We start from the raw sequence: 13,420 nt of genomic DNA, 5'->3' as shown, positions 1-13,420 counted from the left end.
TTCTTTTGTCGATACAATTCCAATTTTTAGTCTATGTCCTCTTGAGATACCTGTGCTTTCTTAGCTTCTCGGTGTTCCCTTGAAGCTGCCCGTCCTTGTTCAATGGCTTCGCTGATTTTCTTATTCCTCCAGCTCCGTGGCTTCCTCTTTTTATTCCAGCGGTTTGCTACTTTAACCTCCTTAATATTTCTCCTTATTAGTTGTTCTACCTGTTCATAATCCCAGTCTTCCATGAGGCTTTTCTCTATTGCTTCCTCTATGTCTGCTGCTTGATCATCGTTTAGTTTTGTGTTTACGTTTTGTCTAAGTTCCATCGCTCTTTTCATCAAGGGTCCCATCTGCAGACTAATACGTTTATGATCACTTCCCAGACTACACTCCCCTTCTTCGTCTATTTTCATTTTTATGACCTTGCTATAAATTTCCTGCGATATTAGACAATAGTCAATGGTCGTCTGCCTGTTGCGGAATTGCCACGTGATTTCGCCTTCACATTTTGTTTCTCTATTTACTATAACCAGATCGTGTCGCTCACAGAAATCTAGCATTAGCTTCCCGTTACAATCCGTGTATCCATCCAGATCGTCGATGTGGCCGTTCATGTCCCCCAGTAGAATAATATTGGCCCCGTTTCCAAACTGGCTTATATCATTACTGAGGCATTCAACAAGATCCTTGTTTTCTTGCCTGCATTGATGTCCTGTTCCTAAATAAACTACCCCTAGCCATGTCCTTATGCCGGCAATTGTTCCTGAAACCCAGATATGTTCTTTACAAGATGATTTAATTCTTTGCCAATTTGTTCCCTGGTGTATCAACATACCTACCCCTCCACCCTTTTTTTCCGTTCTCGTTCTGTTGCACCCTTCCTAGACGTAGCCTTCTATAAACGATGGATCTTCTAGATCCCTGAGATGAGTCTCGCATTAGCGTACCCATCTATATTTTGTCATCCTTCAACTGCTGTTCTATCTCTAGCCATTTCGCTCTTTTTTTACCCCCTTGTATGTCTATGTAGCTGATCATAGTGTTAAATCTCTTTTTTGTACTTTTCTTTGTCGACCTTCTTTTTGTCATTTTGTAGGGCTTAGCCTCCATTATTACGCTTTCTTCTGCTTCGCTTCCAACTACCGCTGCGCCTGGAGCTCTCGCGGACCTCTTAAAAGCTACAGCCCTGCCTGCCAGGCGCCAGCCGATCTCTTCTCCCGCCCACTGTTAAAATGGATGTCATCTCGCAGAAAAGCCCTGCCAAAATCTGCTCTATGTACTTCTCTGTTTACCTCAACCACTTCGAAATGCTTCTTCAGGCCTAACTTTCTTTTGTCCTAATGAACTGCCGCCACGTCCTTTTCAAGCTTTCCGTTCATTCCTAGCACCTTCGGTACTGTGCACACACCGATCTGTGCTTGCTGTGCTATCACCCTGATATTACAACTCTCTGAGCTAAACTTTCTACCACTCCTGCATCATCACCGTCTAGGACATCGCCCAGCCCCGCGGTTACTATCACCGTATTGCGCTCTGCGGAATTTTTTGACAGCCTATTTTTGGTTTCTTTCTGCACTGCACTCATTGTCATCCCTAGGAAGGTTCGAACTAATACTCGCTTATCACCCTTTACACCTTCCATGATATCTCGACTGCACCTGCTCATGTTGGAATCTCCGGCGATAAGCACCTGGGCGTGAGCAGCTTCACCTGGCGCCAAATAGTGTAGTTATTGTCAAAACGAATAAGAGCGCATTCAAAGGACACTAACCCTCTCGTTTCTGTGGCGCAATGGATTAACACTACTCATATCAGCATTAATGCCAATAGAACATCTGTTCGAATCCTGTATTGCAATATTTTTCTGAATATTGTTTTGTCAATTTCACAACGCCAAAAGACGTTACCAGCTACTTTCCTGGGGTGTGTTCCTCTTTAGGTTGCATTATGTGATTCTTAATGTGGTTCTTAATAGCACGAAAACCAGCCGCGAACACCGCTACGAGGTGATGGTATGAAAACGAATACAATAAGCATATCTTCACCGTAGTCATTTCCAGCAGTCATTGAATGGATGTTACCTTTAGGTAACCGGGTTATTTGGAGAAATATGGGAGAGGCCTTCGCCCTGCAGTGGGTATAGTCAGGTTGATGATGATGACCTTTAGGCAGCGTTAAGGGCACCTTTTAGCAGCTATCGGTATGACAACGGTTAAAATTAGCAATTACTTTCACCATAATTATTTTCTGCCCTCGGTGAATATGTTACCTGTAGGTTGCATTCACAGACACCTTTCAGCGTGAATCTCCATTTTCAGTGAGTTCAGACAAACCTTTTCAGCAACAATTGCCATTTAACTCGCTGAGAGCGTCGTCTGTTCGAGTGCTCCTACGGGATATGGTTAGGCAATATGCGAACGGGTTAGCCTTCACAACTGGGGTGACAATTGGAAGCTCAACATCATCTTTTACTTATGTGACGTATGTAATCTGTGCTTTCGAAACCACGAGTAGGACATTCCATTTGGCTTAACTTAAAGACAAAATGTTGTTACTTCTTCGGCCTTCCCGCCGTTCATAAACTCCGCTCGGAACAGCGTCTTTGATCGCTAGAGCAGCTGACCAGTGAACGTTCACCAGTTACATTGAAGACATTATTGACTTGTGTCCCTGCATTAACCTGACTATGACAGAGGCCGATAAAATACGTTCCTGAGTGATGTGTACCTTGCGGCCTGCTATAGAAGGATTAAGGATGAATTAACAGACAAGCGGTCAGTATAAGTCGCGAGTTACGTCGATGAATTTTTTGTGCTATGTGAAGGAAGTGAAACAGAACAATTCAGAGACATAGTGCTGGTAATTTTTCAAAGATGTCTTGGTCTCCGGTTTACTTGAGAGCTCGCAGGAGTAGGTGTTCTTCGGTTCCTTGATTGGACACTCGAATTCATGGCTGGACATCTATGTTGGAGCTATCAACCTCCCCCCCCCCCTCCCCCCGAGCGAAGAAGCAATTCCTGCCATGTACGTCAAATTTTTCAAAGGCAGTGAAGAGAGGTATCGAGAAGGCGACTTCGCTTTCTACTCTTACGAAATCATGCCATCACAGTATCAGGCAATGTTTTTAAACCAGTATGAGAAGCTTCTAGAAGTAGGAATTCACGTAGATTTATTTACAACTTAGCTGAAGGCTTGTTGATCCAGAATCAGAGACAAAGTATAGGGAATGAACATGTGATTCAGAGGCAGAAGAGGTTCTTTGGTGCCCTATGTCCATGGCTCTACCCACAACATGATGGACACTGATAAAAAAACACGGTGTTCACATTATTCCTACAGCTCCTAACAAAGGTAATCAAAGCTAAATGTATATGTGCGCGTGTAAATGGGAACGGCAATAAATCAAGATGCAAAACAACCCACTGAACAAGTTATTCTGAACGCATCCAAGTATAGTTTAACAGATTCTCTTGTCCTGTGGCAAGAAATATATCGGCCAGACCGGGCGATATGCTTCAGATTGATATCGCACAACTGTCGCAAAAGGATATTGCTGAACTGTTTATATAGTGCCGTTTACTGCCCCGTATATAATGTATTGTGGTATAATATGCTATGTGTGTCCTAGTAATTTTCATTTTCATTTTATTACCTTAAGACCCCTCGCGGGGTATTACATAAGGAGTTGGATGAGCAGAAAAGGTACAAGACAATGCAATATATGTGTCTTTGCAATAATTGGAGTCTTTGTTTTTGTACACCTTTTTATGTATTTAACACGCTCATTTTTCTTTGATCATGTACCCCTTTTTGAATATGTATTTTGCATGCTCATGTTTCTGTATTATGTATAAGTGCATTATGTATATATAATGTAGTCAAATTATCTACAAACGTAAATAGTACATCGTTCGTCAATGCTGCTGGGTGAGTGGAGCTCAGTCAAGCTGTTTTTGTCATGTCACCCTTTTTCGCTGTACATTGTATGCGGAAATAAACTCATTGATTGATTGGTTGATGTATAAATGATAGGATAAGAAAACAAACCTCTGCAATTCTGTATACGTCCGGGACTAATCTTGCGTTGCACAGCAAAGACTCAACTAAGTAAGAAAAGCCACAACCGAAATTAGTAACGTTGCAGTTTTGAGGAGGAATAAGTACAAATTGACGAGAGAGATTTTGGAAGCATAGGCGATTCTTTTCCAGGTGATGATTGTGTCAGAAGGCCTTCTGTTTTCTTATCGAGAAAGATAGACTTTTTAGATCACTGGGAGGGCAGTGAAAGATGAGGTAGTGTGCACTATTAAATAGAGAAGGAAGAAGTATACAAATAGCTTTCAGTGCAACATTGTCAATGTTTGTGTGTGCGCGTGTGCGTGTGTATGTGTGTGTGACGCCTTTTCAGGAACTGCACTGTACATGTGCCGACGTCGCTTCAAGCCCATCTCCTACACCATCATATGCCTATGCTTCGCCCCTGTGCTTCCGGAGCCAACTGCTTTTGCTCCTCATTTGCCTCAGACCTCACCTCTGTGGCGCACTTTAGACAACAGGCCAATTTCCTATGCCTGCGGCATTCCTGGGCATAATACACACTATTGCTTGCTCAGCTTATCTGTGTTCTTTGCTCCATGGCCTGCGCCACCTTATTTGTTCCCATAGTTCCCAGTCCACCCAGGTTTACGAACAGCACCCTTGATCGTCCAGATGTCCTTCTTCGTCGTTTGCGTTCACCACGTCACCGCTCCATTTCGCCATTGCATCGATGACGCAGCCGCAGTTAAATACACACTCACCGCTTATTCGACAGGACGCCAAAGTCCTCGGCTTCAACCTGCGAATGTTATTGCTGCCATCTTTGAAGGTGTTCATACTCTTACGCTCGTCGACACCGGTGCCGGTGTTTCTGTAGCCAAAAACTCTGCCGCTCCATCCGAAAAGTGACCACGCTTCTCACGGGACTATCACTTCGTAGCGCATCCGCTCACAGTATGCAGCCGACAGCTGTCTCCACTGCCCGCTTCGTCATTGCTTTTCCTTGTACCTCATCGAATTCGTTGTTCTCCTCGCATGTTCTCATGACGCCCTTCTCGGCTGCGATTCCGTGTCCCAGCATCATGCTATCACTGACTGACTGCGCCGGTTCTCAAGTAGATTTCATTCAAGCAATTGATGTACCATACGATTCCCTGCTCCATGAGCCATGTCCTCGTTTTGCGCCCAAACGTCTCGTCGCTCATGACACAACTATCCCACCAATTACCGCAGTTCTGGTTCTGCTCACTGCCTCTTCCTTCACCACCGCCACAGTCCTTCGTGCCCTCTAACCTTGCCTGCCTCCGCCGCCACTTACCGTTGCCGGTTGCCGTCCTTGACATGAACAGCGCGCCTGCACTCTTCTGGTGGCCAATCCTCTTGCGGCTCCCGCTATGTTGATTCAAGGGGAGTGCCTCGGCCGCATCGAGCTCGTAGAACTTCTGTTCGCCTGGGATGATGTCTCAATCCCTCCTTGGCAATTGGACGTTTTGACTCCAACTCGTGTGGCTTGCAACCGGTTGCAGCGGGACATTTATGACTATTCGCTAGACAGCGGTCCAGAGCCGCGCCTCCTCTTGACCTTCTACATCAATTTCTCTCCTCGTTCGGCACCCCGCCTACCATTTTTCACCTCATTGACACTGGCGCTCACCCACCTCTACATCAGCAGCCCTGTTTTGTGTCCCCGACTGAGCGCCGTGTTATTGCCGAGCTGGTCGATGACATGCTGCAACACGGAGTAATTAGAGCATTCTGTAGTTAATGGTATTCTCCTGTGGTGTCAGTTAATAAAAAGTACAGCTGAATGCGTGTTTGTTTTCATTGTCGCCATCTCAACAAAATTGCTTGTCGAGCTATGTACCCCCTATCACGAATCGACGATGCCTTAGACTGCTTAAAAGGCTCAGAATTCTTTTCCTCCCCGGACTTGTGCTGCGGGTATTGGCAAGTGCCCATGGCAGCGGCGGATCATGCGACGACCACCTTTGTTACCCCAGATACACTACACGAATTTAAGGATATGCCATTCGGACTCTGTAATGCTTTACCCATATTATAAAAAATGATGGACATCATTTTGCGCGGCCTGAAATGGAACATCTGTTTGTGTTACCTGTATCATATAGTCGTCTTCGTGGCCAACTTTGCTACATGACTGCACTTGGCCAGGTCATCGCCTGCCTCAACTGTGCCGCTAATAAACTAAACCTCAAAAAGAGCCGCTTTAGTGCCCACCAGCTCGCAATACACGGACATGTTGTGTGCAAAGATGAAGCGTGATATCATCAGTATAGGCTATGACCCACACTGTGCCGTTTCCTGGTAATACAGACCGCTTCTACAAACGTGGCTATATGCAGACGATTTTATGAAAGGCTGAAATTCCAGCAAAAACAAAGGGAGGACCGGTGGCAACCTTGACGAACGCCACGGGTGTGAAATAAACGTCTCACAATTGCAACCATCAAGAAACAAGGCGCTGACAATATCCACATACATCGCTTTAATTTGAAGACTAGAGCAAGGCGGGAAGCCGAAGGTGTCAAGAGTACCAATGATGCAGAAATTTATAGGTCGTCTCCATGTCAAGTTGTAAGTAACCTTGAAAGAGCTGAGATGTATAGGATGTATAGTGTAAAGTCTAGCGCGATTTGAAAGTTAAGGCGTGAGCGTCGGCTGAGATAATGAACAGCGCGCCAACCAGAACCCTCTGTTGTGACGAAAGAGGTATAAGTCCAGCTTTCCTCGCTGTCTCTGCTGTTGCTTGGGCGTCCACCACTCCCTTCTGGGCGATTATGGTTTGTTTATGAAGTCTGATGCCCCAAAGTGCCTCAAGCTATGGGAGACGCCGGAGTGTAGTCTCCAGAAATTTTGACCACCTGGGGTTCTTTAACCTGCACTGATGTCGCCTAGCACACTGGCGCCTAGAGTTTCGCCTACATCGATAAGCGGCAGCGGCGGCCGGATTCGATCCCCCATTTTCGGCACAGTAGTCAAGTTCTCTAATCACTACCTGCACGGCAAGTACACTTTTTATTTGTTTTTTTCTTGCTTTAGTGAACAGGCAGTGATCGCAATAAGCGCGATGTATTTCAAACTTTTTTATATCGTTCGTGAAGATAAAAGGTAACCAAGGCCACTCTCAATCGCAGTTAATGGAAATCATAGAATAGAAAGAAAATGGGGGAATTTCTTCTCCGGGGTGATGACTTTAGCATGGAACAGCGAGCGAAGGAGAGAAGGGGACGAAATTATAATTTTCCCTCTCGCGAAATCTGCCGCTAGTGCCAGGAACGCTAGGCTGGTCGATGCTTGCGTGATGAGTTTCAAATCGCGCTATACTGTATCTGTGATATCATGTGTTATAGGAGACATATTATGGATGTCGCGATCAGGTGTAGAAGAACTTGGTTGCAAAAAATATAAATAATGGGGGAAAGGAGCAGTTTTCTGACACATCGCTTAGTGATTTTAGACATGCGACCAATGGGACCAGCTCGGATTGATTCTGAAAAGCTTTTGAGAGTGTATGACACGGAAGTATTCTATCCACTGAAGTGACTATAGGAACAGCGTGTGTCCCGGTAATGGCTGATGACCACGAGCCACTCCTATCGCGCTCTCTTCACGGCCTTCCTAATCTCGTCTGGAAACAGATAACTGCTAACGTCCTTAGGGCTGCCTGCCGTGGGCGTATAAACACCAAATGCTTATTTTAATTTGCGCCGCTCTGTTCCTCCATAGTTTTAGATGAAAAATTGCAGCCACCAAATTACCGTGACAAACCACCCTTTATCTGGCACCATTGCAATCGGACCAGCGTCTGGCGCAATGACTGCCACGCGTCACTCTTACGAAGTGAGCTCTTTTCTTGACGTCAAGGCTAAAAATGCTGAGCTCGCTGCAACACTGACAGAGGCATGTAGCGGCGCTTGTTTCACATCTTTGTTCTGATGGAAGGCGAAACTCAAGAACGGTTCCTTGTGCAATGCCACTGCATACATCAGGTTTTAACTATGCATTTGGTAATGTAATTGAAAAATTACCGAGTTGTCTCACTCCTACCCTCCTTCAAAATATTACGTCCCAGAAAATACATGCGTTGCTGATATACGCCTGCGTAGTGTGCCAGGGCGACAAACAATGATGTTGCTGCAGTATAATGCCATCACTGCTGACAGCTATACTATATATCAATAGCAAAACGCAATGATGAGCATCATTCTGGCTTACGTGTGGTTGCTGGAGTAGGAGCAGTAGGCGCAGCGGTGCTTTTTTTGCTGATGTTCCCTCTTTCGATGTTGTTCCAGCTGTTCTTTCACTGGGAATTCTTCTCCGCATTCGTAGCAAAAGAAGATCCTGGGTAAATGCGGAGAACTAGCTTCATACTCGCAGGAGGAACTGAGTTGATAAGGAACATAGTCAGGGCTATGAATATTTAACTCCGCTTCCATGCCCGTTTGCACTCTTGATGGTTAGTATGAGAGGCACGTGAAGTACGAGGGGAGAAAGATGCACTCAATTGTGCGTGTCGTTGTCTAATTCGAATTACCATGCTCTGTGCTGTTGCTTGCGTTAGGTGGCAGCACAGCAGATGAATGCAAAAAAAAGCAAGTAGGCAATTCTTATCAAACCAAGCGCCATGATATTCTTGCAAGCGGTTATAGAACCATGGAAAGTTCCATGCGTGCAGCACCTGTCGAATCATTCCTGGCTTCAAAGCCGGCGCGGTCCGCCACTAAAGACCCGCTACAGCGGAGTGTACACATGTCTACACCAAAAGTGCTTAGTAAAGTGGCGGACGCATGCACATGGGTGGATGCTGCCTGCCTAACAGGTATCTTACGTTTCGTGATAGTACATGGGCTGGGTGATTTTGTTCATATCTATTTCCTGTTTGCCAATATAAATCGACCTCCTTTCCCAGTATTCAGCTTGTTTCATATTACTTTATCTTCCCCATCCTCAAGTCAGCTGCACAGCTTTTATTTTCCAGAGCTCCTAAATTCAGTTCAAGTAAAACTGAAATAAAAAATTGTTGCATGTGACAGCCTCCATTTTGGGCATATTAGTTAGGTTAGGTTTAAGGAGTTTTATTGTACCAATGCGACACAGGCTATTAGATACGCTGTTGTAGAGTGTTCAGAAAATTTGGACCGCCAGGCATCGTTAACATGCACTGATACCGCGCATGATAGCATGCACTGGGGCACTCCGACACAGCCGTCGGGCGTCTTAATTACTGTGCCAACACGGCAGGGCATCTCAATGTTTAAAAATTGTACTCTTCCTTCAATAGAAGATGATAATTTAGAAATGTTAAATAGTCGAAAAAACGAACTAGTTAGCCTTAACTAGGGGCGTGTTTTACGTCTGGAAGCCTGATATGCCTAGCTAAGCCCAGGACGCTCGGCTGGTCTTGTTCCAACACATAGTATGAGTCCCGAGCTTCGCCTTCAGCATAGTCGTGGTCATAGCCAAAGCAGGCATTTGAAAACTATAAACAAACAATAGCATCGCTCCGCCTACAGTCTCGCCCCAATAATTGATGTCATATGGCTAGAGCTAGCTCTAAGAGGCAGATCAGAACGCTTCAATCAGCAGTGTATCCCATTTCTTCACCCTTTGCGGTTTCTGAAACACTAGCCCAAAGACTGAAAACAGGCACAAGGACCTAGAAGAATCATTCTGCAGAAAGGAACAAACCTGCAGTGGTCCCATACACTCGTCGCATCTCCCATACCTTAAAGAATATAGCCAGAAATCAAAATATCCGAGTAGTATTTTTTGCGCTAAGCAAGTTCGGCAGCTTGTCTGAGGGAACATCTAAACGGAAACAAGAAATCTCTATACGCAAAATAATCACCATAAGACATACGTAGCATGCACCGAAGGAGGGTTCTATAGCATCCCTCTCACTTGTGGTAAGGTATACATCTGCGAAATAGGTCTATGTATTAAACCAAGGCTTCTGGATCGCCGTAATCGTTAAGAACTGGCACTGGTTCTAACCCTCTTTTGTAATGTAGGAAACGGGGTGATGGGAGTTTTCCAGGGCTCTTGAACTATGCAATCATTTTGAAGAAATGCAAATATGCGATCATATGACAGCTAAATGATTCTTATCACGTTGACAAAAACTGGCTCCTGATGCGTGAGGGTGGTTACTCTGATACTACGCAAAAATGAATACGTATTTCTTGATAGATTTGAAAGATAGTAGAACATAAAAAAATAATATGCGGCATACATGCTGTGTTCATTTCTCATAATAAAGTATTGTTTAATGTGTAGCACCGTCCCGTGCCTCTCTCCTTCCTGTGTCGTCCTTTATCGCTACAAATATTGTCTTAAAAAATTCTAGGGAGCACTTTGGATCCCTAAACTGCGATGAGGTGAAAGCCTATTCCGCGCAGTGATCTGAAGCCCTCCAATACGGCCCTTCATTCTTTGTTTTCACTCCCACCTTCGCGATGATGCGATGGCGTGAGCTACCAGCCAACATATAAAGCCGCGCTTAAAGAGAGCCGTATGAATGTGCCTGCGAGGCCTAAGGATAACTGCAAAAGGTATTGGCAAGCTGGTTCTGATATCACCATTCCATATTGCAGCAAAACCTAAAAAAATGTATTTGTTGTTTTTTGGAAGCCGCCTGCATGCGGCCTTATCACTCTGATTCTGGATAGCGTATCAGTTCCGTATCCTTTGTTTGTTAATGCTCGATATCGCGAGACGCACCTTTATCAGTTTCGTTGTTGCGCAAGATGCGCCGAGATTTGTCTCAAATATTCCGATCACTCATGTATATTTCTATAATGTTTCAGCTTGTGCTAGTAGCAATTTGCGACGTTATCTAGATTGTTCTGAGCAGCCGGTCAATTTAGCTTTGACGAGTGCGACGGGCGTTCCTGGTTCTACGGTCGACGAGCATGTTTGTTGCTACCACCGCTTAGTTTCAATGGCGCGTTTCAATGGCGGGGACGACCGTGTTAAGAGTCGGAACGTCTCCTTCAGCTTAGAAGATGCCGCTCAGATGTGGTATAAAAACCGCCAGAGTCTGCCGACATGGCAGGACTTTAGTCGCTACCTGTTTGAGTCCTACACTAGGAGCAACAGCTATGAACGGGCCGACCTTATATTGAGCACTCTCATTCAGCTACCAAATGAGAATGTAGCGATGTACAGTGATGAGCAATATGAGCAAAAACAACCATTTTGCACAAAATTGCGAACATTCTCGGTATTTGTCTATGAAATTTCATGGCGACCTACCGATATTATGCATCCAAAGGAAACCTCTTTAAAATTAAATAAAATGTTATTGTCAAACAAAATTATAGTGTAATAAATAAATAAATGCTCAAACTTTGTTATAGCTCATAATGCTGATTACGGTAAGTGGAAGAACCGACGTGCCTTTGCAACCGAGAAGACGGAACCATGTACAGTCTAGCGCGATTTGCAGGTTATCGCGCGAGCGTCGACCGGAATAGCACTCCAGGCACCTGGCGGCCGGTTTTGGAACACGAAAAATCACGATTTCGCACTCTTCTCTCCCTCGTTCGCTGTTCTATACAACAACTATCACTCCCGCGACACTCACCGCCCTTTCTCTCTATTCTAAGCTTTACATCTGTTGCAATAAAGTGTCCAATTTCAGATAATACCGAAGAATACGTCGTGCGCGCTACGATCATTGCCTGTTTGCAGAACCAAGAAAAAAAAAAAAAAAGAAACTGATAGCCCAGCAGGGAGTGACGGCTGCTGAAGGAACAGCAAAAAGAGTGAGGGAAGCTGGCTTGATGCCTCCCTCGCCTCGGCAGAGAATTCTGGGCCATGGCGCTGTTCACATATTCGGTCGACGCTCGCGCGATAACCTTCAAATAGGGCTCGACTGTACAAGAATGCTGAACGGGGCGAGTTGCTGCGTTTGCATTTTACGAACGTAGCGCAAAAAAAGACAACGACACGAAAGAAGGAAAACACTCACGAGCGCTAACTCACAACTGATTTTTAATTGTAACGCGAACAGAATACATACTGCGTACGATAAAAACCAAAAACATAAAAAGAAGATGAATTGACAAAAGGTGAGGAAAAAGCAAGCCTGGAAAATACTCAAAACAAGTGGAAAACTACCTGACAACTGATTCAAGTTAAGTATTCTCAGTTCTTGTTAAGTTAATGGATGCTTCGCTAACTCACTTGTCCCCTCCTTTCGTGATATGATATGCATCGATAATTTCTCTCTCGCTATGTCGAGCAGGAGGACAAGATCGCATTTGCATTATCTTGTGATGTTGGGGTTAAATAATTACTATGTTCAAAGAGGCAGACATTCAAACAAAGGCCAGTCTGCCCTATGTAGTATGTGTCACATGAAAGGGAAATTTTGTAAATTACCTGCGTTCTGCACTGTACATACCTAGGTTATGGTTAGCATAGAAATAGTGCTCACATTTTAACGCATCTGCTTTCCTTCTAACCAAAGCGCACACACCAGATGATTTCGTGGGTGCTGAAATTACCGCGCCTAGCGGCAAGAATTTCAGGTCTGGAATGGGTGGTCAATTATATTATTATATACCCATCTTCAACCTTACCGACTTGTACGCACTTGACCAGCATGTATTAAAGGCTACACACGGTAAATGCACACAAGATTTACTTCTGTCCAATTCACCCTATATGATTTCGGATACTCATGTCATCCCTGGGATCAGCGATCATGACGTAGTCGTTGCCCATGTTAACTTAGCAACTAAAAATTCTAGTCTTCATAAACCACGGGAGGTTTTCTTCTACAGCAAAGCAGATTACTTCAGTATGACCAGCGCCCTTGATTTATATTTTCCAACTTTTCAAACTGTAGCAGAAGATTCAAGCGTTGAAGACCGTTGGTGCATTTTCAAGTCGAAAATCGCCGAATTAATCAATTGTATTTCTTTTTGTTTTTCCCACCCTGCTATGATCTGTACCAGATCGCAGTATCTATAAATAAATAAATAAATAAATAAATAAATAAATAAATAAATAAATAAATAAATAAATAAATAAATAAATAAATAAATAAATAAATAAATAAATAAATAAATAAATAAATAAATAAATAAATAAAATAAATAAATTGATTTGTTCCCTCGCATGTTCTTTCCCCTACGCGTGCTCGTGATAAGCCATGGATGAATCACATGTTGTGCGCTCTTATCCGACGAGCTTACCAAAAATATTGCTCTAAAGAGTGCCAGTGCATAAGCCCAAACTTTATGACTTAGCAGCGTGTGTCAAAGCTAAAATAAATCAGGGTAAGGATTAGTTTCTTGAAGCTCTTGAGCAAAGAGTAAAACATAATTCTAAGGAATTTTGACAGTACGTGTGCAGTAATGCTAAG

General features: G+C 44.1%; 1 protein-coding gene across 1 annotated transcript in view; it reads right to left on the bottom strand.

Moving 5' to 3' along the window:
- Window positions 1-8,601, bottom strand: part of LOC146188145 (uncharacterized) — a 28,157-nt gene extending 19,556 nt beyond the window's left edge. The window contains exon 1 of the mRNA XM_084603665.1: window positions 8,263-8,601. Within this exon, the coding sequence (XP_084459791.1) occupies window positions 8,263-8,483 (221 nt within the window). The 5' untranslated portion in view covers window positions 8,484-8,601. The remainder of the gene's footprint in view (window positions 1-8,262) is intronic.
- Window positions 8,602-13,420: the final 4,819 nt, after the last annotated feature.

The sequence above is a fragment of the Amblyomma maculatum genome, chromosome 5 (assembly GCF_055883805.1).
Source record: "Amblyomma maculatum isolate TAMU_Amacu chromosome 5, ASM5588380v1, whole genome shotgun sequence".
Taxonomy (NCBI): Eukaryota; Metazoa; Arthropoda; class Arachnida; order Ixodida; family Ixodidae; genus Amblyomma; species Amblyomma maculatum.
Note: the sequence above shows the minus strand (reverse complement) of the source record. Positions and strands in the feature narration are given on the sequence as shown.